We start from the raw sequence: 27,735 nt of genomic DNA, 5'->3' as shown, positions 1-27,735 counted from the left end.
CCCTGAGAGGGATTCAAGAAGATGGAGAAACTGCTGTGCTGTTCAAATGCAAAGTGGATAGAATATATATCCAGCCCCTGCTGTGTGCTCTCTCTCTCTCTCTCTCTCTCTCTCTCTCTCTCTCTCTCTCTCTCTCTCTCTCTCTCTCTCTCTCTCTCTCTCTCTCTCTCTCTCTCTCTCTCTCTCTCTCTCTCTCTCTCTCACACACATTCAATGCAGACATGGGGGAGTGGGGGTGTACTGTAGTGATGTAACATTGCTGGTTGTTGGTGCACAAGATGAATAAAGATTGTGACTGTGAGAGAAAGATTGTGTCTGTGTGGTACAGTGTGACTGTGAGAGAAATATTGTGTCTGTGTGGTACAGTGTGACTGTGAAAGAAAGAGTGTGTCTGTGTGATACAGTGTGACTGTGAAAGAAAGATTGTGTCTGTGGTACAGTGTGACTGTGAAAGAAAGAGTGTGTCTGTGTGGTACGGTGTGACTGTGAGAGAAATATTGTGTCTGTGTGGTACAGTGTGACTGTGAAAGAAAGAGTGTGTCTGTGTGATACAGTGTGACTGTGAGAGAAAGAGTGTGTCTGTGTGATACAGTGTGACTGTGAAAGAAAGAGTGTGTCTGTGGTACAGTGTGACTGTGAAAGAAAGAGTGTGTCTGTGTGGTACGGTGTGACTGTGAGAGAAAGATTGTGTCTGTGGTACAGTGTGACTGTGAAAGAAAGAGTGTGTCTGTGTGGTACGGTGTGACTGTGAGAGAAAGATTGTGTCTGTGTGGTACAGTGTGACTGTGAGAGAAAGATTGTGTCTGTGATACAGTGTGACTGTGAAAGAAAGAGTGTGTCTGTGGTACAGTGTGACTGTGAAAGAAAGAGTGTGTCTGTGTGGTACGGTGTGACTGTGAGAGAAAGATTGTGTCTGTGGTACAGTGTGACTGTGAAAGAAAGAGTGTGTCTGTGTGGTACGGTGTGACTGTGAGAGAAAGATTGTGTCTGTGTGGTACAGTGTGACTGTGAGAGAAAGATTGTGTCTGTGTGGTACGGTGTGACTGTGAGAGAAAGATTGTGTCTGTGTGGTACAGTGTGACTGTGAGAGAAAGATTGTGTCTGTGTGGTATGGTGTGACTGAGAGAAAGTCAGGACTATTGGCTCATATTGGACTGTGCTCTTTGGCGAACGCAACCTTTCCTGAGTTGGATCCAGAACCACAGTTTGAAATTACGTTGTTGTGTTTCACGTGTTAGGGGCATATTATGGACAATATTTCACCTAATCTTGGATTTATCAGTCTGAGATGTTATTCAGGTGCAGGTAGCCAGGCAGGGTAAGATAAGATAAGATAATTCTGTATTGTCTGTTGATAGACATTTTGTTTTGTGTTTTGTGTCAGAACATACAATACTGCGTTACAAAAAGGAAAAACACAAGACAACCGTGTTACAGCAAAGACAGACATACAGACAAGACATCAGATACAAGATACAAGATACAAGATACAAGAGTTTTATTTGTCACGGCATACAGGTATACAGTGAAATGCGGGGGGTCTCGCCCGCAACGATGTGCATAATACAAGTAATAATAATAAGAGTCCAACCAATAGAGCGACATAGTGCAATAAACAAGTAAACAAAGTAGGCATATTGGCAGGGGCGTAGCTGGGGGGGGGGGTAGCTTAGGATGATTCCAAGGGCCCAGCACTGAGGGCCCCCCCCCAAAAAAAAAAAAAAAAATTTTTTTTTTTTTTTTTACTAGACATCACTCAGGTGTATTATTGATGCTCTCATTGATACTGTGTGTGTGTGTGTGTGTGTGTGTGTGTGTGTGTGTGTGTGTGTGTGTGTGTGTGTGTGTGTGTGTGAGATATATAGAGAGAGAGGGGGGGCTTTGGTAGACTATTGCATTGGTCCATTCATTGAAGATGAACGCAATGCGACATCCTTTACTAGGCTCACCCACCAACAGTGCAGGTGCTGAACTGCTGATCCGAATGTATAGGTAAAAACCATATTATGCGTTTTCATTAATAAAAAAAATGGCAAAAAAAAATTCCGCTCGTGCGCGCTCGCATTCACTGGGGGCCTACAAATACATTCTTTCATGGGGCCCAGAATCTGGAGCTACACCCCTGCATATTGGTATCTGTACATGAGCTATTTACAGAGCATGGTAGGACATGTTAGGTCCTGTGGCAGTGCAGTACACTGTTAGCTACGGATGAGGCATTGGGTCTTTATGTACACTGCTATACAATGCTATATTATACAATCTCAAGCTATACTATTCTTAAAGTGACATTTCCTTCTGTAAAGTGTCCATAGTGTGAGCGTGTGCAGAGAGACAACCATGTTACAGCAGAGACAGACATACAGACAAGACATCAGAGAGACAACCATGTTACAGCAGAGACAGACATACAGACAAGACATCAGAGAGACAACCATGTTACAGCAGACAGACATACAGACAAGACATCAGAGAGACAACCATGTTACAGCATAGACAGGCATACATACATCAGAGAAACAATGTAATTAACCCCTACCCTCCCTCCCAACCAACGTCATTAATTTGATGTGGCACAGTCCCATAAGTCCAAGGTTATTTCTTATTGCACAACCCTTTTATATTGCAACCGTGTAGGTTGCGATCACGTTTCTATCCTGCTTGTTAAGTAGGCTTATTGAATGTGGTACAAATACATTTTTTAATCTTGTCAGTTTCCACTTGGGGATCTGAAGCGCCTATGTATTCTGTGTGTAATACATGTGATCTGAAGAGTCTATGTGAGGGTAGCAGCTGGTATTCTGTGTATAATACATGTGATCTGAAGAGTCTATGTGAGGGTAGCAGCTAGTATTCTGTGTGTAATACATGTGATCTGAAGAGTCTATGTGAGGGTAGCAGTTGGCATTCTGTGTATAATACATCTTCTATGGTTTTATTGGCCATTCTCAACATATTTGTGGTGTAACATTCCAGAAATGGTTGATGGATTTGCTGATTATCTTTGAGACGATTTTAAGGAGGCTTGCCACTCTGGATTTTGAATTTTATGTAGGAAATATTTAATTTAGAATGTGTTGAGTGTTATGCCGTCCAACAAAGGCATGTTCAATACAAGGGGAGAGAGAGGAACAATTGTTACAATTATATTTAGACTAATTCCTTAACTTAAAAGAACATGCCAACATTTGGGGAAATTAGCTCATCGTCTTCTCCAGAGAGAGACAAGAAGATAGATACCAGTTTCCTCTGTGCGTTCAGTAGAAAGCTATCTGGCTGCACGTTAGCCTAGCCTAGCACATTGAATGGAAGCGGACATGACCAATTAGCCTTCGGGAGAGGTGTTGGACAATGCCAACGCATTCAGGTACATCACTGGTGACCAGGTATATTTTAGTCATCAGGGTGGGTATGGAGAAGCTACTGTATCCTACTGCTGCTGAATATGAAAACAAACACTCCATTAATGCATTTAGAAATGCTGAGAGTCTGATACATAAAGTCTGTGTGCACACGCATGTACACATGCGCACGCACACACACACACACACACACACACACACACACACACACACACACACACACACACACACACACACACACACACACACACACAGTTGGCTTTTAAAACTAGAATCTTTATACATAGGCTACCATATTCCTGTAAACCAACTGATACCCACGAGGCCTTATCGATCAACTCCTGTTTCACTGAACTCTCTCTCTCTCATCTCTCTGTTTCTCTCTCTCTCTCTCTCTCTCTCTCTCTCTCTCCGTCTCCGTCTCTCTCTCTCTCTCTCTCTCTCTCTCTCTCTCTCTCTCTCTCTCTCTCTCTCTCTCTCTCTCTGTCTCTCTCTCTCTCTGCCACAGAAAGTAAGATATCAGCAGAATCCACTCTTGTTTATATGCACTCTGTAGCGATAAGACACCAAAGCCCCAGCCTACTGCTGTGCGTGTGTGTGTGTGTGTGTGTGTGTGTATGTGTGTGTGTGTGTGTGTGTGTTAGCATGCATGTGTGGGTGTGTGTTTAACTCCCTGCAGTGCGTTCAGTGAACACAGCGTGCCTCCATGTGCTCTCTCTCCCAGTTCTGTTTCTCCTCTTAGAAGTTCCTGTTCAAATAAATATGAAAAAATAAATGAAAAATGCTACAGTATCCTACAGTAATTGATCTCAAGCCCCACTTTTTTTTTTTTTTTTTTTTTTTTAAACTTTTTCTCCTTATTTTCTATTTTTTCTCCCATCCCAATTTCGCCTCGCCAATTCTCCCTTCAATTCTCCCCTCCCCTGTCTCAAACGTTGCTAGACTATGCCTCCCACTGGTCGGCTGCATTGAGGACCAAGCCTTGCATCACGTATCCCCTCCAGTACACGAGGAGGCAGCTGTCGCATCTTTTCACCTGAACAGCGCTATCTCTCAGTGGCGAGGAGTAACGCATGGGAGGCTCACGCTGCCCCCGATACTTCCTGATTCTGCTGTACAGGTGCACCAACCGACCTGTAGGAGTCACTGTCCACAACGTCCAATCCCCACCCACCGGCTTTCCTACCCTCTAATACTGCCAATTGTATTAGTATGAACGACCAGCCAAGCCGGTAGCAACGCAGAGAGCTGGGCTCGATACCAGCATCTCCTGCGTTAGTGGCAAGCGCCTTGCCCACTGCGCCACTTAGCCGCCCCCCCACCCTCTTTTCTTGATTCTCCAATCACAACGGTTGTTGTTATGTCAATGAATTTCTCCTCTACTGTCAGAGCTACAACACTACAGTAGTGCCTGTCGGTGAAATCGGCTGACACCATAAAAACAGGGAATATTCCTTTTTATCCCTATCTGGCATTAATCCACACACACACACACACACACACACACACACACACACACACACACACACACACACACACACACACACACACACACACACACACACACACACACACACACACACACACACAACACACCAAACACCAAACACACACACACACACACACACACACACACACACACACACACACACACACACACACACACACACACACACACACACACACACACACACACACACACACACACACACACACACACACACACACACACACACTGTCTCTCACCATTGTCCTCTCACTCCATCAGGACTGTCTCATTCTGGAGAAGAGTGAGATGCACCACCCGATCTGCTCCTTCCAGGACGACTTCCAGGAGTTTGAGATGATCGACGACGATGATGAAGAGGATGAGGAGGAGGACGAAGATGAGGACGCGCCTCCCTCCCCCTCGGCCTCGCCTCCTCCTTCTCCTACCCTGGGCACTCTGAAGAGCAGACCCACCACGCTGAACCTCACCACGGCCGTCTCACAGGTCAGTAGACTAGAGTAGAGTAGCTTAGATTCGATTCGATTCAAATGTAGTGTCATTATACAGCACATGTACAGTACAAGGGAAATACGTTTGGACAGTATACAGCATTATTGTACATGTTATCATACAGACTTATATGTGTTATATGCAGGTGTATAAGTAGGTATATAGAAGGTAAATATAAATGTATATATACGGTATATACAGTACAGCACTATTGTACATGCTATCATACAGAGTTATATGGGTAGACTATAGTATGCGTTGGGTAGTACTAGTTATGATTATCGTAATGTCAGTTATGATTAGTAATGTTTACCATCCCCTTAAACACAGTAAACACTACATGACAAGCTTGTTAACATCTCTGCCTCTCAGGATTCTCTGAACAACAACAGCAGTCTGTCTCCAAAGAAAGGAAGCTGGCAGGACTCCCTACGCAACCCTGCCTCACAAGGTCAGGACTATTTATTTAACTAAGAAACTCCTGTCACTATTAGTGTTGTCACCATACCAAAATACAGATACCAGCCTAAGTATAATGATATCAAAATACCGATACCAGCCTAAGTATCACCATACCAAAATACTGATACCAGCCTAAGTATTACAATACCGGTTCTGAAACGATACCATGGTAAAAATCTAAAATATCAGGAAAAGTAATGGACAAGTTATAATGGATGGATTATCCAATGGGGGGTCCGGGAGGGGGGGGTACGAGCTGGAGCATATGTGTGTAGGGTACTAGATAACAGGTATTAGGGGTATATCCTGTATAAGACATTTAACTAAATGGTGATTTCATTGGATATGCACTGTTAATTAATGCTTGTATATCTTATCGTGTGTTGTCATGTTTGTTTATATGTTTGTTTAAAAAATAATAAAAAAATAAAATACAAAAAAAAGGAAAAGTAATGGAATATAATGTTCGATGACAGAACATGGAACAATCTTTATACGATTATTTTTTATTAATATTTTGACGGTGTTGAAACTTAAATAATAAAAATAAAATTGTTACAGCTGCTGATCAATATTGCTAATATATATATATATATATATATATATATATATATATATATATATATATTAGGGATGCTCGATATTGGCTTTTTTACCGATAACGATATACCGATATTGTCCAACTCTTAATTTCCGATACCGATATCAACCGATATCACATTTTAATGTCGATATCGGCCGATAATATCGGTAGGCCGATAATATCGGACATAATTTCTATAGAAATGTAAAAAGAAATTAAAAAAAAAGACTTCCGGTTTGACGACAGTATGTGACGTCGCATCTGTCACAAGCTCCGCTCCATTTTTTGTTAATTTCGCTTAAAAACCTACTTTATACAACACTAATGTGTTTAAACCTCGACTTATATATTAACTAAGACCTTCAACTAACTATATCAACAGTCAAACGCGACATGCCAGCAAAGAAAGATAACTCAAAAAGCCGTGAAGCAGATTCTCCAACGGCAGACGGCGCAGTGACATGTTCCACAGGGAATAAAAAGCCCGACAATAGCATGGATTCTAACATCCAAACGACCTCAGCCGAGACAGTCATGGAGAGTATTTCACCCGACTTCAAAACGCTGATGACAGATATGATGAAGATCTTAACCGACAAGGTTACTGATATTTCTAAAGCTGTGGAAAGAGCCGAGATTAATGCTACCGCATTTAAGATAGCCATAGAGGCTAAATTTGAATATATCAAGACACAGGTTGTAGCACAATCCAATCGCATAACGGCGGTTGCAAATACTGGGATCGAATACTCACGGAAGCAAGAGGAGAAGAATAAGGAACTATCTGAAGCTATCGCCGAAGTATCGAAGGAAATACAACTGGAAAACAAACAGCTCCGGCAGGCAATCCATGACAACAAGGAGGAAAACTTGATCCATCTGCTAGAAATAGAACGGCACGCCCGCAGATTCAATCTCCGTATAGTGGGTTTGGATGAATCAGTCATCTGCACAGATGACAAGTTTGCTGCAGTGCTATTTGAAATCCTAGGTTCTGAAATTTTAACTACAGATAGTGGACAAACGCTACAGAATTGGATCTGAAAACTACAATAATAACAACAAGGAAAGAGTGATAATTGCTAGTCTACGGGAAACTGCAACAAGAGACACGATTATCAGGGAATCACGCAATAAATGGGGGAAACTGATGTACAAAGGGAAAAGAGTGTGGTTCTATGAAGATATGTGCAAACAAGCCATAACTCTGCGGGCCCGCTACAAGGGTGTAGTAAACCGGCTATATGAGAAAGGTTTCCACCCCATCTTACGGTATCCGGCTAATCTTTCCATAGTTGAGGGAGAAGGAAAGAGATTCGTGCTACGTTCGCTTGAGGCGGCAGAAGATTACATGAAGAATATAAAAAGTGGATGATAAGACTCATCTTTCATGGAAAACGCTACAATTGCATGGACATCAAAAACGGCAACATACAAACTTTTGACAACAATGAGAAATAAGTCATTTGATATAAAACGCTAAACACCATATATATATATAGATTCACGGTAATATGCAGATCTTAATTTGATACCGACCATTTTGGAACATTCTAGAATTTTCGACTCTATTTTTCTTACATGAAGGCTATGAGTCATAACGGAATATTCTGGAATATACTGGATTGTTATTGTTCTATGGCACGAAGAATGTACTGGAACATTAAAACATCAATCTGCAAGTCACGAGCGGCGGGCAGCACTCTGGAATACAATACCTTTTTCAATGATGGCCCCGTGAAATAACAAACTTGATCAGGAAATAGATGTGAAGAACAACGACCACCATAACAGATTAATGATCACGCATGACGGGGGACGATCTGCATACAAGTATTTAAAATTCTCCTTGTCGTTTAGATGTGTAAACATGCAAAGGTATTTAAAAAAATTTAAGTAGATATTCCCGGATTATATGGGTTTTCGATATCTAATTCTAAACATCACTATTTCTTATTCTTTATTTCTTTATTCTGAAATGTTCTAACCAATAAATGTTAATAGAAGGTTTAAAAAAAAAAAGAGGTTTAAATGAGTATACCAATTGAGGTATAATTTTCATTCTGTTATAATTACATTAACGGAAGAGAGGCTTGGTCACAGGTGACATTCTATTAAATTAGAATTAAAAGATTCTATGGTATACATAGGAAAGCTTAGGATAAATTGCTCATTCTGGGCAGACCGGAGGTGCAGGCAAGGAAGAAGTTGTACGCGAAGGAGGTATCAAATAGGTACCTTGTACGACTCTGTAAGGGAGGGGGGATCAGGTTTTTTTTTTTGTATATATGTATGTTTTTATTCTCGGCTCTCAACGGGACCTCAACGGTGGGATGTAAATCCATTGTGAATTCGCACTCCAGAAATATTACCAACAAATACAAATCAATATGTATAGATTATGGCTAGTTTGAATATAATGATCTGGAACACTGGGGGAATAAATAATCAACATAAACGCAAAAGCGTGCTCACATTGATGAAAAACAAACAGGTTGATGTGGCTCTCTTAAGCGAAACGCACATTTTAGTGGGAGACAAAGCTACGTTAGCGGACAACACATACCATAACATTAGTCACTCTTCCTTTGGAACGAGAACCCGTGGAGTTGCTATAGTCGTGAAACGGAAATTGAATATTGAATTGAAGGGAGTATGGTCTGATGCAGATGGTCGGATAACCATAGCTAAGATTATACACAAGAATAGGAAAATAGCGTTGGTAGCGGTATATGCCCCAAATCTATACGAAACTAATTTCTACACTGCATTCACTAGGGAAATGTTAAACCTTCCAGAATACTCATGTATAATTGGTGCGGATTTTAATGCCATTTGGGACCGTGGGTTGGATAAATCTTATCCCAACTTTTCCAACGAACAAAAAAAGTCATCTAATGCGTTAAAGGATTGGGCAAAGAATACAGGTGTAAATTATCTATGGCGATCACTCAACCCCACGACCCGGAAGTACTCTTGTCGATCAGCAAGACTTAAAACACTCTCCAGAATAGATTATGTTTTCGCAACACCGAGACTATTTGATAACTATGAAGTGGAGATGGTACCCAATGCATTATCAGATCACTGTTATTTACTCCTAAAAGGATCATTTGGTGTACTATCATCCCGAGCCCCAAGATGGCGCTTTAACACAACACTGCTGAATAACAAGGAATTCATTACACAACTCAAAGAAGCTCTTTCAGTATTCCTACCAGAGAATGTGAACTCGGTGCCGGACCCTAGAATATTATGGATGTCGGTAAATGGAATGATCAAGGATTTCACGGATAGCTTTTCATCCAAAATACGCAAGAATCGATGCTCAAAACTGGCGGAATTAGAAACGCTTTACTCTACATTATTTACTTCTTTACAATATAACGACTCGGCTCGACTGGAATCTCAAGTTAATTTACTAAAAATAGAGATTAACGCCATTTACAGACAACAATCTGAAGTACAAATACGTAGCACAAGACAACAGCATTACTCTCAAGGTTCCAAACCAAGTCACCTACTAGCTACGCGATTAAGAGTTAACGCAACATTTGCAGATATAACCTCCATTAAAGCACAACAAGGACTTGTAACAGACACCAAAGAAATAAACGCGACATTCAAAGAATTCTACTCCAACTTGTATAAATCAGAAACGACCTTCGATCAAAACAAAATGGACACATATCTTAATCAAATTAACCTCCCCAAACGTTCAGAGGATGATGCTAAACAGTTAGAAACACCAATCACACTAGAGGAACTCAGGAAGGCCATATCCGAAATGCAAAGTGGTAGGGCTCCTGGAAGAGACGGTATCCCACCAGAAATGTACCTCTCATGTTGGGACATAATTGGACCCCTATTACTTAATATGATTTTATACTCAGTCAAGGAGGGGAACTTTCATAAGAACGACAATATTGCACTCATAACAGTCCTCCTTAAAAAAGACAAAGACCCCACTGAGTGCGGTAGTTATAGACCCGTAAGCCTCCTCGGAACCGATATCAAACTGTTCTCTAAGGTATTAGCCATCAGACTTCAAAAGCATATGACGTCTTTAGTTCATCCGGATCAAACTGGCTTCATAAGAAACCGTTTTATCACTGACAACATAAGACGATCAATATACGTACTAGATGCCAGCAAGGACGACACCACACCCAAGGCGATGCTGTCCCTGGATGCAATGAAAGCTTTTGATAGGCTGGAATGGTCGTATCTATGGGCAGTATTAGAAAGGATGGGGTTAGGAAAAGGATTCATTGATATGATTAAAGTATTATACAAAGACCCATCGGCCATGATTACAACAGGTATAATCACCTCCGGAATATTTCCGGTATCACGCTCTTCTAGACAGGGTTGCCCTCTTAGTCCCGGACTATTCGATTTATCACTAGAACCTTTAGCACAATATATAAGACAATCCCAACTCATAGAACCAATCGTAATCAAGGGCACACAACACAAAATTAGTCTATATGCGGACGACGTAATACTGTTCATGCAAAACCCTAACACCGCAATGCCTCATCTTCTCAAGTTGATTAATGACTTTGGCGACCTCTCGGGATTTAAAATAAACTGGCCAAAGTCGGCTTTCCTTCCACTGAACGCCCCTGCAAAGAATACAAGTCTTCCAGAAGAAATACCAATGGTTAAACACTTTAGATGCTTGGGAGTTGAAGTGTTCCCTACCATAAGCCAAACGGTGAAACACAATTACATAGAAATCCAAAATAAAATAAAATACGACCTTGACAGGTGGTCAAAACTTAAAAACTCAGTACAGGCACGGGTTTCAATAGTTAAGATGGATGTCTTACCTAGAATCAACTTCATCAGCTCAATGCTTCCGTTACCCCCTCCACCGCACAGAGAAGCAAAGCCGACGGAGGGATGGCAATTCCAAATTTTTTCCACTATTTTAAGTGGATATATTCTAAAAATATATAAAATATTCTAACCCACATAAATGGCATAATCATACTCCCTTATTCAATAACAATGCACTCCTGATTAGAAAACGACCTATAAGATTCCCTAGATGGGAAAAGCATACATACATTAGGAGATGTTTTCAACAAACAGGGTATTTGTAGCTATGATGAAATTTATCTCACCGGTTCCACATATCTTTTTTACGCACAATTATTGTTATGTTTGAAGTCTCACAGTGTTCCATTAAGGATACCAATTGCACACCACAGATACCACAATTTTTTCTATGAAAGAGAGACATCGAGAGGTTTTGTATCAGATTTTTATCAATTACTAACGGCCTCGTATGAAACCCTCCACCTAGACTCTATTTGGAGGAGGGATATACCAGACCTGGAAATAGATTTTGAGTGGCAAGAAGCCTGGGCAAATGTTCGACTTGCATCAAGGAACCCGGACCATCAACAAATCAATCTTAACTATATCCATAGGACATACTTGACTCCTATAAGACTGAACAGAATGGGTCTTAAACAAGACTCCAAATGCTCCTTATGTACAAATGGGGATGAGGGGACATTTATGCACATGTACTGGGACTGCCCACCAGTTAAGATATTCTGGAAAGAAGTGACCCAGCAATTATCAAATCTCTTAACTCTGAATATACCTGTACACCCCTCTGTATTACTGCTGAATGGTGTTTTTGAGTATGCAGTACATCCACAGCTAAAGAGATTGGTTTTATCTGGTATTACAGTGGCTAAAAAACTGATAGCATCACGATGGATTCAACCGGAAAAAATTTGCCGAAAGGTCTGGATTCTTACATATCTCGATGTGATTTATCTAGAAATATCTACAGCACGAATTTTGGGTCTCAATGAATCCAAATTGACAATGTGGTTAGAAGTGGTGGAGAAAATCAAAGCTAGCATATAATGGTAGTGTCTGGTTAAGAGCGAATGAGAATGGATGGATTATCCATTGGGGGGTCCAGGGTGGGGGGTGCGAGCAAGAGCATAATTGTGTAGGGGAATAGATAGCAGGTATTAGGGGCATATCTTGTAGGGCTGGGCGATATGGAAAAAAATCATATCGCGATAACGATATGATAATGTTATCATATTTCTCTATATCGATAATTATCAAATTGTTATAAGTATATACATTTTTTTTATTTATTTTTTTAACAACAGATGTATGTTTATTTTGCAGCAATTCTTTGTCATTGCCGCCATCTTTAGTGTTACATCCCCTCACACTCCAGTTCTCAGGCTGCAGCTGGTTTAAAAGCGAAAGTAAACCGGCTTCTCTGCTGGCTGTGGCTCCAGGGGAGTTGAACAGTTCTGGCTCTGCTAGTTTATTTTCGATCTTTTGGCGCTTTTTTGGTGGACAAACCACCGCACATGTGCACCGTGACTCGTGACTGGAGTCTAGTTCTGCTAGCACACATAGCCTACTGTGTACAGACGGTTTAAAACTGGATTTTAAATTAGAAAGCATACAAAATAAATGGACAAGAGAAAAATAAATCTCAATTTGGTCAGTATTGTCATTTGGACAAGCAAAGCCATTACTTTAAGTTGCAGGCAAGAAAGACAAGCCTGTCCACTGTCTCTGGTTTTAAAACTGCCCTGTTGCAGGTCAAAAAAATACATAAAAAAAAAAGTAAAAAAAAAAAAAAAAAAAAAATTATTTCGATATTGATTATTAAAATATATCGCAATATTTATCGTTATCGTTATATCGCCCAGCCCTAATATCTTGTATAAGACATTTATTTAAACTGTGATTTAATTTGATGTGCACTGTTAACAATGCTTGTATATCTAATCGTGTGTTGTCATGTTTGTTTATGTGTTTGTTTAAAAAATAATAAAAAAATTAAATACAATTTTTTTTTAAATTTTAAACCGATACAGATATTTTCCGATATCACATTTTAATGCCGATATCGGCCGATAATATAGGCCGATAATATCGGACATCCCTAATATTTATATGTGTTATTATTATGCATCATATCTCTTGTGCCAGCACAGGAGATGAGATTATAAAAAATATTATGTAAATGTAAATCAAAACTTCATTTTCAATAAAATAGGCTCAGGAATCAGGATTGTTAAAGCGAGCTAATTAGCCTAATTTATGTCAAAAAGAGTAGCCTGTATGTATCATCATCAACTATCCAGTTAGTTTAGCGGCAATGGGTATCGCAATACTTTTCTAGTATCGGTGTATCGTTAAAATCCTAGTCACTGTGAATTAGCGCTTTATAGTAGGGTCATCTGTGGCACTTCCGTGACCGTGGAGAGCGAAGGTCCGTTTCTCAATGGATTTGTCATCTAGGAAGGTTAATAAACAAATTTAGCCGGGGTGTATTTTTTAAAAAGGCGGGGGAAATTCGTGAGAGACCAAAATCCAAAATGGCTGCCGTGGAAATTAACTTTTTAATGGTTTGACCTATAATGATGCACAATACATGGTTTCAGAGCTTATTTTGATCAAGGAATACATATTTGGTGTTTATATAATTATTTTACCTATTGTTGACCTTCAAATGCAAGATGGCTGCCAATTTTGAGCTCCAAGATGGATTTTTTTCAAAATCGTCACAGAGCCTTCATATTAGCTCTAATGAAAGCTCTGCTCATGATGAGTTGAGTTATGGACAGAGGGGATAGGTGGCTATCTTCCACCATACTCCATCCATCTGTGAAAGTTGGAGACATGATCACCCCTGTTTGCTTCAGCAGGGTGGGTTATTGGCCCCAGATGCTGTTTCCACAAGGTTGTCTGACTGCTTTGTCTGACCTCTCACCCTAGACCTGTCCGGTTTGGTAAAACCTGCTAGGATTTTCCTCCTACTGGCATAGCTCTCAGGGTTCACTGAGGTACTCAAGCTCCCTTACCACGACACGGTGAACAGTCAAAAGGGAGGTGTTTTTTTTCTTCTTTTTTTTAATATATGTTTTGTAACTTTTGTATAACTATGGTGCTTCAACAAATAGCACTCCAAAATAATAATTGATCAACTAGTAGCCTAATTAAGGGCAGATTTGGAGGCAACAGCATCTCCCTCTGGCTGACACAGCAACTGAACCATGTAATGTCAAACTGAAAATATAATTGTTAGAATAAAACACACTAATGTTCACATCACAATATTAAAAAAGAAAGGAAATAAGGGTGGAGAGAAAAGGCTGGTAGAAAACACAGAATACAGAGTAGGGATGGATATAAAATAAGCTAAGCAGATGATATAATGTAACAACTTGTTGTTGATGGATGATGAGAACGGGAGACAGAATCACTATTCTTCATCAGAATCGGTTGATTCTCCACACTGACTCCATTCATTATCACTGCTACTTTCATCTGAGCAGTCATGAGATGTGAGCTGCTGGGGCAAGGGGGGAAGGGTATGACGCACTGGCCGGCATTTCCCATTCACTAGTTCCCAGCCGTGACCAATTGGGGAAGGATGTTCTTGAAGGTTGTAATGGAGCTGGCAATATGTAATGTAGTTTGTCCTTTTCACATGAAGATCCAAGGAGTCCTCATCAGGTGGGAGACGAATCGTACACTTCTTCTTCAATTTGTGCCACTTGGAAGCTCTGGCCTGGCCACACGTAACATCTGCACTCTCAGCGTAAACAATTGAGAGGACAAATGCTTTTATATCTGCTCTCACTTCATCTTTCAACTCCAGACTATCACCCACTCGTCCCAGGAGCTCTCTTGCCTCAGGAACAACCATCACCTTCTCCAACACCTTTTTCTTTACATGCCCATAGAAGCCTGAGGTGTGGTGACTGCCACGGAGAGGTATAATGATGTCTGCAACCTCTTCAGAGAGCATTGCATGGCAGTTGATACATGCATTCTTGCGCTTGATCAGCAGATCACCTCTGATTTGTTGCGAGACATAAACTGCTTTGACAAACACGTCTGTGTCTCCGCAGTCTAGAACAACAGGTCCAGTGTAGTTGGTGGTCCTCACCTTTGCATAGGCGGAGAGCAGCATTGTATCTGCCTCTGGATGTTTGAAGACATACTCTCCATTAGCGATGCCAGTGCTGAGGTTGGTTGACACTTCTCCCTCACAGTATATGATATCACCCTGCACTTGACCAACTTGTGTTTCCAGTTGTTCTTTCACAAGTTTTTGCAATCTGACCTTGTTTCCTGAGTTGACCATGAGTTCACTGAATTCAGCAGCACCTGGGAACCTGTCTTCGGGTTTCAGGAAAACATTTGGGACGTGTGGATGTTTTGCTCATCATCATGCTCATCATCCTTGATGCTGAAGGGAAGGTCATACTTGTCGTTTATGAGAATGATGAGGTAAGCATTGGCATGGCGTGGGAAGATGATTGCGCAGATTTTATGCAGGTAGAACCATCCCGCTTCCTAGCCTCTCGGTCCTCAGGTGTGGGGGTGGCAAGCCGCCATATCAGACCCATGTCTACAAGGCTCACGTAGTTCTGCAGTTCCTCAGGAACTGGTTCTAGGGTGAAAAGCTCTAACAACTTGCTCTTCACAGTCTTGCGCATTGACCCATCCACATTGAAGAGTGAAAGGCACTCCTTTGTCACTCTTCTCTCAAGGGATGATTCAAGTTGTATCATACCAGATCTCTCTGCTAGGTCCACCAGGGCCGCTAGTCCTGATCTCTCCATATGGGCCACCTGCATATGAGCACCAGAAGGTGCGCAGCTCTTTTCATTTGCAAAATTCCATCTCTTATTCCTGTGGATGGTTGCAGTAAGAGGCTTGATCTTGGTGAACACCCGCTCTTGCAGAAAAGTCTCAACCTGAGCTTGGCCATCTGGAATTGCAGTCTTAAGGTCATGCAGTAACTCTGGTGAGGCGACGAGGCCAGACTGTAGTGACCTCAGTGTAGGTGAGGAGATGTCAAATGGATCAGCTTCAAAATCCCTCATGCATGCCTGCAGGTCCTGAACTGCTTGCTCATCCTTCTGCATCCTCGCTGGCTGGCATTCGACATGCTTCCTGTGACGACGCTGGCACTGGAGGCCCCGCTTCACACTTCACCCTTGCAATGTTGTTTGCATTCCTTGTTGTTGAGAACAGTTGTTTCTCATTCTTTAAATTTTCTTGCTTTAGCTTTGAGTTCAGATTCATAGTTGTTTCTATCCAAAGATTGAGGGGCTGGCAGGAGTAGGGTAGCCCTGTCATCGACTGGGTAAAGTGATCGTTGAAGAACTCCATTTGTTCATCTGGCAGTGAAGAGAGCATTGCCCAGTAGTCTGGCAACCACCTCCCAAGTCATGGTTGTCGTATTCCATCAGTCCTAGCAGCATGTTGTAGGTTGACGATAGGTACTCAGAGCCATTTCTTGCTTGACATGCATCAAGACATTGTACAAGTGGGTCAGACATCTCCAAGAACGAGACCCAAAAGTCCCCCATGTCTGTGCCAGGCTTCTCATAAACTCTGTTGATCAGCTCCTTCATGTCGCCATCATTCTCAAGATCACAGTAAGCTGTCTGTAGAGCCTCTTGAGTTTCAGTCAGTGCATTCCGCAGAATGTTGAGGTTCTCCTTGATGTCTTCCGATAGTTCTTTGTGCTCAAGAATCTTTGACAGTTGATTTGGGATAAGAACCTCTCTCAAGAGCAGGATGCACTGCACGCCCCGTCTGTAGTGCTTTCCTCGTAGTGCTTGGTCTACCGACCCCTCCACTACTACCCCTGCTGTAACCAGAGTGTCTGCCATTCCAGAGCCCTTGAATCTCTTGTAGATGGCATAGATGTAGGACATCAGCTGGTGGAAAGCTCCGAGGATTGGGATGATGTCCTTGAACATTTCTGGATTATCCGCCTTGAGCTGAGTGATCGTCTTGTAGGTGGGCAGGTCACCAACAAGAAAGGAGAATGGAATATTCTTCAGCCGCATGGCCTCCACATGTTTCACCATGATGTCACTCACTACTGACTTGCTTGGAGGTTCATTGTATGTTGTGTGGTAGTAAGGCTTGCTCTTGTTGGGTGGTGGATGACAGCAGGACTGGGCACCACTGTATCCTGGCACACGCTGCTCTTCAGGTGGTGGTCTTGTACCATGATTGTCTACACGAGACAGTGCATGTATCACAGAGCGAGCATGCTGCGGAGCTGACCCATCCACTGGTGGATCTACCCTGGGACGAGCAGGTGGCTCACTCTTGCTACCAGGGGGGCATCTGTACTGGCAAACCTTTGTCAGTTCTACACACTTCTGCTCCACATCCATCAGAGCCCAGTGGTCATAGAGGAGCAGTGTATCTGCATAGCTGATGGAGACACCACTCTTGTGCAGAGTGTCTACCAGATCTTTACTCCTTGTCATGCCATGGACATTTACGCCCAGGTTGATAGCAGTGGTAGTGCGCTGTCCAGTGAGGTGGTACATTTGGACTCAGAGTTTTTGTTAACACCAAAGTAAGATAAATAAATAAGTAGCGCACAAGGGTTAAATTCGGCTCAAGCAACTAACCTTGCTAGCTTTGCATACAGAATACTATTTTATGTTAGGCTATAGTGCAAAATAATTTTTCGTTCATTATGAAAATGTGATGGTATGAACTGGACACCATATTCTCAGTAGCCTACCCTATTTAATGGAAAACCGCAAATCAGTAACTGTTGTTTACACACAAACATTGACTTTATTGACCTCAGAGATAATATAAAGGCTCTGTGACGATATTGAAAAAAAATCCATTTTGGAGCTCAAAATTGGCAGCCATCTTGCATTTGAAGGTCAACAATAGGTCAAATCATTATATAAACACCAAATATGTATTCCTTGATCAAAATAAGCTCTGAAACCATATATTGTGCATCATTGTAGGTCAAACCATTAAAAGGTTAATTTCCACGGCAGCCATTTAGGATTTTGGTCTCTCACAAATTTGCCCCGCCTTTTTAAAAAATACACCCTGGCTAAATTTGTTTATTAACCCTCCTAGATGACAAATCCATTGAAAAACGGACCTTCGCTCTCCACGGTCACGGAAGTGCCACAGATGACCCTACTATTACTCAATCAATTCCCAAGGCCTGTACTGTCTTTGGCCAGAATTTCTTTCGTTTTACTGCAGCAAAGTCATTGATCAGCCTGGCAGCTGAGGGGAAAAAGCTCAGTCTGTGTCGGGCTTTCACAGCCTTCGGAATCCGCAGGGTGAAAAGGCTGGGGTGGGAGGGGTCGGCCATGATCTTCTTTGCCCTCTTCAGCACCCTGGAGTCGTTCAGGCACCTGAGGGAGGGCAGGGGACAGCCGATCACCCTCTCCGCAGAGCGAAACACGCGCTACAGCTTGGCGAGATCTTTTGCCACTGCAGCGGGGAACCAAGTTTAAGTTCAAGTTTCTTTAATAGTTGTCATACAGAAGTACAGAATACTTTTATACAAAATGCTTCTTACTGTTACGCTCCAGAGCGTAACAGTAAGAAGCATTTTGTATAAAAGTATTCTGTTCAGGAGATGATGGAGTGGGTGAGGATTGATTCAATGATGGCCGTGTAGAATTAGGCCATCATGGTCCTCTGCAGTTTGAACTTCTTCAACTGCCGGAGGAAGAACATCCTCTTCTGGGCCTTTTTCAGCAGGGCCATGGTGTTAAGCTCCCACTTCGGATCCCGGGAGATGGTCATGCCCAGAAAACGGCATGACCCCACAGAGGCCACCTGGGTGCCTCCCAGCTTTCCTCTGGAAATCCACCACCATCGCCACTGTCTTAAGAGCATTGAGCTCCAGGTTGTTGCAGCTGCACCAACTCTGCAGCCTCTCGATCTCCCTCCTGTAGGCCGACTCGTCCCCCCTGGAGATGAGGCCCACCAGGGTGGTGTCATCAGCGAATTTCAGGAGTTTGACCGAGGGGTGGAGAGAAACGCAGCTGTTTGTGTAGAGGGAGAACAGTAGTGGGGACAGGACGCAGCCCTGCGAGGGAACCGGTGCTGGTGGACCTAGAGCTTCACCTGCTGAGACCTGTTGGACAGGAAGTCTGTAATCCACCTGCGAGTGGAGGCCGGCACCTGCAGCAGGGATAGCTGGTGCTCCAGGATGGGTGGAAGGATGGTGTTAAAGGCCGAGCTGTCCACATACAAGATCCTGACATAGTTGCCCGCGTAGTCAAGATGTTGTACATTCCCCTTCTTCTCTCTATATATCTTGCTAGTAGTTATTTAAGCTGTTGTTACTTTCATTGTCTCTACCTCATTGATGTGTATCTTGGATTAATGCGTACTTCACTCTGTACTTCACTTTAACGATTTGAGGCTTTGTTTCCATCACTTAACTCCCATCACTGCTCTGCTTCCAGGCCGTCTGTCTCCAACTCACCAGTGTCTGGAGGACGGCAGTCACGTGACGGGCCAGTGCCCGGCCGCTCCCATCTCCCAGGCGCCGGGGTCCCAGAGCAAAGGTACTCCCCCCAAACAGGCAGGGGAGGGCGGGCACCCCCAGTCCCCGCGCAGGCCCCTCCTCTGCGACGTGGAGGGCAACAGGCGGGAGCGGCCCGAATACGGTAACAAAGCAGCCGAGCCTCCAATGTTCCGAGCTCATTCCATGAACGTGTAGAGAGAATGTGTAGTTACTAGGGCTGTCCCCGACTAAGGATTTGGATAGTCGACTATGATTGGCCAAAATTTGCCGTTAGTCGACTATTGGTAAAAAAAAAAAAAAATATATAATATTATTATTTTTTTTATCAATCCATTTGGGCTGTGGGGGGTGCTTAATGTCTGAAGGAGTCGACTGAAGGCTTCTTGTCCTCTGCAAAAGCATGCAATTGGTCCACTGATGGATACATCTTGATATTTGTCTAGTCTAGTGTGTTCATTAGATGGGTGAAATCCTCTTTCAGTGCCCCTGTGCCTGTTTTCTTAGGCAGTTAGCCTCTGGTATGCGTGCCATTAGCGTTAGCCACTCTTCTAGGCCTCTTTTCTTTTGGAAAGAATGATATAAAAAAATAAGATTATTTTTTTAATAATATCTTTTTTTGTATTCGACTAAGAGGTTGGCAGTCGACTACGGCTCCTTTCGACCGATTAGTCGACTAATCGACTAATAGGGGTCAGCCCTAGTAGTTACCATGTCGTTCAGAGCTCATTCCATGAACGCGTAGAGAGAACGTGTAGTTACCATGACGTGAAGTGAAGTAGACCTGTTCTGCTTATATGAGTACTAGCGAGCGCTCTGCTCTATGGGAAATCCCCTGTTGTGTAGGGTAACCTGAAAGGATTCCGCTACAATGCACCTGCACCTGTCCGGCCATGCCCACTCTCGCCCATGCACTTAAGCGAGGGGTGTGACCGTACTTCCGCTCTTCCCTAGTCGTTATTCGGAAGACAATTAGTGGTCCTCAGTGAGTGAGAGCAGAGTGCACAATGTCACAATCTCGTGGGGTCACAAACCTCGCGGGGTCGGGGTCCCGGACCCGGACTCCGCCAGTAAACCGACCTCGCCACGAACCCTAACCCCGCCAGTCTATTAATCCCGCGGGGTCGGGGAAAAGAGTTTGACACAATTGGCAGACATCATAAAACATGCGGGGGCATCTTCTCGAGGAGCGGTGTCAAACCCGGGCTCTACCAGAGAGTTGACTCTGCTACCGGCATACCAGGGAGACAACCACCCCAAAAACCGAAAAGTTGCTCCCTTAACCCACTGAATCCGGGAAACACATCTGCGCGCATACACAGGTTATACAATGCAGTTAAGGTGTTTCAGGTCTAAAATGGGTTAACCCAGGCCAACAGGTAACAAGAGCAAGGCTCAACCTGTGCCTGGAGGACCGGGAACTACACAGGAGTGCCTAGAGGGGGCTAATAAGCAGCACTCCAAGGAGGGAGGGGTCGGGTGAATGAATGGAGAAAGAAGACTTTACTTAACAGTTTGCAGAAAGGGTACAATACAGTACGGCTCAATACACACAACTGTTAAGGGGAAGCAGATCAGAGGAAGACGTTTGTCCTGTCCACATCGGGGTCCCCCACTTTCAACTCGTAGTGACACTTATGGCACACAACATTCATGACATCAGCCCCTGTGGCGTCCGGCCCGCCCTGGCATTTCCCCCCCGGAAAAGCTCAGGGCCCTTCGGGTTTAACAGAACATATATCTGTGACCCGGCGGACATTGGGTTGAACTGATCCGGTCCAGCGCGACCAGGATGAGTCCCGTGCCCTTTTACGCTGCCGCACCTCTTCAAAGGAGAGGGGGATAGGTACATGTTTAGATCAAAACACCACAGGAGGCGCCACCAAGATGGTCTGTATACGCGAACGCACAGCCCCCGGTGGCCCACCTAACGGGCGTGAAACCCCCCCTGCCGACGCTTGATCTGCCCCGTTATTTCCCCCCGGAGATGCACGCGAGCCCTCGAGCTGGCCTAGTGAGCTGGCGCTCGGTAGAGATAAAAAAAACGTCTTCCTGGCCGACCGCATAAAAAGCCGGTTCTGCCATTGGACAGACCAGGGCGCGCTGGCCCCAAAAAAGCAGTAGGAGTTAAATCATTTTGTGTCCTGTACTGTTGTAATTGTGTAGGGACTGTCCTGCTCCACTAGGGGCAGGCTTTTCTCATTCACTAGGCTGGGCGCGCAATTTTGCGCGCCGCGTGGGAGCAAATTCGAGACACATATTCGGTTGCAAAAAGGTGTCCCACGGTCTCCTCTATGGCCGTGCATATTTTCACGCGGATCGGAATCACGGCGCGCCCGTGGGACACTTTACCGTTTCGGCGAGTTTATTCCACGCTTTCAACTTTCCTTTTCTAAGCGTTTTCGGGGCTACATGTGAATGGGTAAAAGTTGCGGACGACCAGATGTACCCACGGTAAAAAGCTCGCATGGAGCCTATAATAGGCTCACTTAATACAGCGTATTTAAAATCACGCAACATTTTCAGGGTCGCGCGCCGACCTTTTCCCCTCGTTTTCGATGATGGAAGTGATTTAGGAAAAGCTTCGGCACACCGAGAGGTACACGTGGATTTAATCTCGCAAGGATCGGGGTAATATTCGGCCCGTGGGAGAGAGAGAGAGAGAGAGAAAGAGAGAGAGAGAGAGAGAGAGACAGAGAGAGAGAGAAAGAAAGAAAGAGAGAGAGAGAGAGGGAGAGAGAGAGAGAGAGAGAGAACACAGAGAGACCAAGCCTCACCCTTGTATATATTTACTGTATGTCACAAACAGGGACGTGCACAGGACTTTAGAGGGGCAGGTGCTCAAAGGCTGAAAAGGGCACTACACTTGTGTGTATATATTAACCGATTTTTAAGGGCCCTTTTCGGGCAGGGGGGGCCCTTTTTATGCTTTTTGGGGGGTTTTGGTGATCAAATATTGAATATTGAACTATAATAATCAGTGCAGGAGCTCACTTATCCTTGAAAGACACTTTTATCACTGACCTAAAAGGCCCATACATCTCCATAAATGTTCAGGGGGGAGGGAATAAGTGCTTACCCTACAGACCCCAAGAAGTGCTGTATATTCTGTATTGTTTAATATAAATGCAATTTTTATTCCAATCCCGATTTGTATTTGAGATTCCCAAATCCCATCGGACTTGACTTCTTCGTGTCCCTCAGTGAGTGTAATACCAGCATTCAACTGTATGGGCCACAGCGGTTTCTATCATCATCATCATCACCACCCACGCTATGCATAAAATATATAGGTCCGTGGAGAGGCACGCTGAGGAGGCCGTGCAAACTGCAATGGAATATGGGGCATCTCTCTCTCTTTACCTAATATTTTGATTCTATCCTGACATTTTTCAGTTGGAAGGGCAGTCTATATGCGTAACGGTAAAAAAAACATTTATTTAATTTTTATTCAAAAAGGGCACTTTTTGGATGAGGCTGAAAAAGGCAGGTGCTCAAGCACCCCATGGCCCCATGTGTGCACATGCCTGGTCACAAATGTAACGGTACTGCATTGAGGTCTTTCTCTGGTCTGCATCCCCTTAACAATTGTGTGTATTGAGCTGTACTGTACCCGTTCTGCAATCTGTTAATAAAGTTTTCAATCAATCAATCCCGCAGTGCAATACTCCAATTCAGCCATTGGGTGGGACGATCACATGACCCTGTGACGGTCACGTGACCCAAATCAGCCAATGGGAGCGAGGGTCCTGAGAGTGGGAGGAGCCTCGTATGGGTCCTGAGAGTGTGGAATACACCTTTAACTGTCCTGCTACTGTTGCATCACTGTGATCCACTGTCCTGCTAACCATTTGGGTGGAATACACCTTTAACTGCCCTGCAACTGTACACCTACTGTACTGCTACTGTACTGCTACTGTACACCTACTGTACTGCTACTGTACTGCTACTGTACACCTACTGTACTGCTAATGTACTGCTACTGTACACCTACTGTACTGCTACTGTACTGCTAATGTACACCTACTGTACACCTACTGTACTGATACTGTACACCTACTGTACTGCTACTGTACTGCTAATGTACACCTACTGTACTGCGACTGTACTGCTACTGTACTGCTACTGTACACCTACTGTACTGTGACTGTACACCTACTGTACTGCTATTGTACACCTACTGTACTGCTATTGTACACCTACTGTACTGTTACTGTACTGCTAATGTACACCTACTGTACTGCTACTGTACACCTACTGTACTGTGACTGTACACCTACTGTACTGTTACTGTACTGCTAATGTACACCTACTGTACTGCTACTGTACACCTACTGTACTGTTACTGTACTGCTATTGTACACCTACTGTACTGTGACTGTACACCTACTGTACTGCTACTGTACACATACTGTACTGTGACTGTACACATACTGTACTGCTACTGTACACCTACTGTACTGATACTGTACTGCTAATGTACACCTACTGTACTGTGACTGTACACCTACTGTACTGCTACTGTACACCTACTGTACTGCTACTGTACTGCTAATGTACACCTACTGTACTGCTAATGTACACCTACTGTACTGCTACTGTACTGCTACTGTACACCTACTGCACTGCTACTGTACACCTACTGTACTGCTATTGTACACCTACTGTACTGTTACTGTACTGCTAATGTACACCTACTGTACTACTACTGTACTGTGACTGTACACCTACTGTACTGCTACTGTACACCTACTGTACTGCTACTGTACTGCTAATGTACACCTACTGTACTGTGACTGTACACCTACTGTACTGCTAATGTACACCTACTGTACTGCTACTGTACTGCTACTGCACACCTACTGTACTGCCACTGTACTGCTAATGTACACCTACTGTACTGCTACTGCACACCTACTGTACTGCCACTGTACTGCTAATGTACACCTACTGCTACTGTACTGCTACTGTACACCTACTGTACACCTACTGTACTGCTACTGTACTGCTACTGTACACACCTGCACATTGTGATGGGGCTGTCCTGCTAACCATTTGGGTGGAATACACCTTTAACTGTCCTGCTACTGTTGCATCACTGTGATCCACTGTCCTGCTACTGTATTATAACCTTTAAAACAATTTGGGTGGAATACACCTTTAAAATCATTCGGGGAAGACACATTTGGGTTATAACCTTTAACACTATTTGGGTGGAATACACCTTTAACTGTCCTGCTACATCACTGTGATCCACTGTCCTGCTACATCACTGTGATGCTACATCACTGTCCTGCTACATCACTGTGATGCTACATCACTGTCCTGCTACATCACTGTGATCCACTGTCCTGCTACATCACTGTCCTGCTACATCACTGTGATGCTACATCACTGTGATGCTACATCACTGTCCTGCTACATCACTGTCCTGCTACATCACTGTGATGCTACATCACTGTCCTGCTACATCACTGTGATGCTACATCACTGCCCTGCTACATCACTGTGATGCTACATCACTGTCCTGCTACATCACTGTGATGCTACATCACTGTCCTGCTACATCACTGTGATCCACTGTCCTGCTACATCACTGTGATGCTACATCACTGTCCTGCTACATCACTGTCCTGCTACATCACTGTCCTGCTACATCACTGTCCTGCTACATCACTGTGATGCTACATCACTGTGATGCTACATCACTGTCCTGCTACATCACTGTCCTGCTACATCACTGTGATGCTACATCACTGTCCTGCTACATCACTGTCCTGCTACATCACTGTCCTGCTACATCACTGTCCTGCTACATCACTGTGATGCTACATCACTGTCCTGCTACATCACTGTCCTGCTACATCACTGTGATGCTACATCACTGTCCTGCTACATCACTGTCCTGCTACATCACTGTGATGCTACATCACTGTCCTGCTACAGCACTGTCCTGCTACATCACTGTCCTGCTACATCACTGTGATGCTACATCACTGTGATGCTACATCACTGTCCTGCTACATCACTGTCCTGCTACATCACTGTGATGCTACATCACTGTCCTGCTACATCACTGTCCTGCTACATCACTGTCCTGCTACATCACTGTCCTGCTACATCACTGTCCTGCTACATCACTGTCCTGCTACATCACTGTGATGCTACATCACTGTCCTGCTACATCACTGTCCTGCTACATCACTGTGATGCTACATCACTGTCCTGCTACATCACTGTCCTGCTACATCACTGTGATGCTACATCACTGTCCTGCTACAGCACTGTCCTGCTACATCACTGTCCTGCTACATCACTGTGATGCTACATCACTGTCCTGCTACATCACTGTCCTGCTACATCACTGTGATGCTACATCACTGTCCTGCTACATCACTGTGATGCTACATCACTGTCCTGCTACATCACTGTCCTGCTACATCACTGTGATGCTACATCACTGTCCTGCTACAGCACTGTCCTGCTACATCACTGTCCTGCTACATCACTGTGATGCTACATCACTGTGATGCTACATCACTGTCCTGCTACATCACTGTGATGCTACATCACTGTCCTGCTACATCACTGTGATGCTACATCACTGTCCTGCTACATCACTGTGATGCTACATCACTGTCCTGCTACATCACTGTCCTGCTACATCACTGTGATGCTACATCACTGTCCTGCTACATCACTGTCCTGCTACATCACTGTCCTGCTACATCACTGTGATGCTACATCACTGTCCTGCTACATCACTGTCCTGCTACATCACTGTCCTGCTACATCACTGTGATGCTACATCACTGTGATGCTACATCACTGTCCTGCTACATCACTAGCCTGCTACATCACTGTCCTGCTACATCACTGTGATGCTACATCACTGTCCTGCTACATCACTGTCCTGCTACATCACTGTCCTGCTACATCACTGTCCTGCTACATCACTGTCCTGCTACATCACTGTGATGCTACATCACTGTCCTGCTACAGCACTGTCCTGCTACATCACTGTCCTGCTACATCACTGTGATGCTACATCACTATCCTGCTACATCACTGTCCTGCTACATCACTGTCCTGCTACATCACTGTCCTGCTACATCACTGTGATGCTACATCACTGTCCTGCTACATCACTGTGATGCTACATCACTGTGATGCTACATCACTGTCCTGCTACATCACTGTGATGCTACATCACTGTCCTGCTACATCACTGTCCTGCTACATCACTGTGATGCTACATCACTGTCCTGCTACATCACTGTGATGCTACATCATGTCCTGCTACATCACTGTGATGCTACATCACTGTCCTGTTACATCACTGTGATGCTACATCACTGTCCTGCTACATCACTGTGATGCTACATCACTGTCCTGCTACATCACTGTCCTGCTACATCACTGTCCTGCTACATCACTGTCCTGCTACATCACTGTGATGCTACATCACTGTCCTGCTACATCACTGTGATGCTACATCACTGTCCTGCTACATCACTGTGATGCTACATCACTGTACTGCTACATCACTGTGATGCTACTGTTTAATCACTGTGATCCACTGTCCTGCTACTGTTGCATCACTGTCCTGCACAGTACAGGACACAAAATGATTTAACTGCCTCTCCAAAAAAGGCTGTTTCAAATAAACACCTGAGAACACGCCCGGGCCAGGCGCTGATACCGGTCCCGTAAGACCAAGCGCCAAGACCAAGCGCCAAGACCTGAGAACGGTGGCGGGCGAATTCTGACAAGAAAGAGCTCCCACAACGTTTCTCCCCCCATCTGGGTAGAACCGGGAGGGGACCGGTCCCCGAAAGGACGCTGACACGAGTTTTATATACAGAGCCTGGGGAAAAAACCATCTGTCACAAATTCTGCTCACACGAGAGGGGAAGACGCCAGGTTTATCCCGGAGAGACCTCCCAATTGACAACGTGAGTCGGGACCTGCCACGCAGATCTCAATTCAC

General features: G+C 44.0%; 1 protein-coding gene across 1 annotated transcript in view; it reads left to right on the top strand.

Annotated features, from left to right (window-relative positions):
- The window catches only part of mapk8ip2 (mitogen-activated protein kinase 8 interacting protein 2), a gene marked incomplete at both ends in the record, with an annotated part of 182,922 nt that overhangs the window by 117,581 nt on the left and 37,606 nt on the right, over positions 1-27,735 (top strand). Inside the window, 3 exons of the mRNA XM_084334289.1 lie at positions 5,131-5,355; positions 5,734-5,812; positions 19,687-19,890. Of these exons, the coding sequence (XP_084190415.1) occupies positions 5,131-5,355; positions 5,734-5,812; positions 19,687-19,890 (508 nt within the window). The remainder of the gene's footprint in view (positions 1-5,130; positions 5,356-5,733; positions 5,813-19,686; positions 19,891-27,735) is intronic.

Source organism: Notolepis coatsorum, assembly GCF_963971535.1.
Source record: "Notolepis coatsorum genome assembly, chromosome: 18".
Classification (NCBI taxonomy): Eukaryota; Metazoa; Chordata; class Actinopteri; order Aulopiformes; family Paralepididae; genus Notolepis; species Notolepis coatsorum.
Note: the sequence above shows the minus strand (reverse complement) of the source record. Positions and strands in the feature narration are given on the sequence as shown.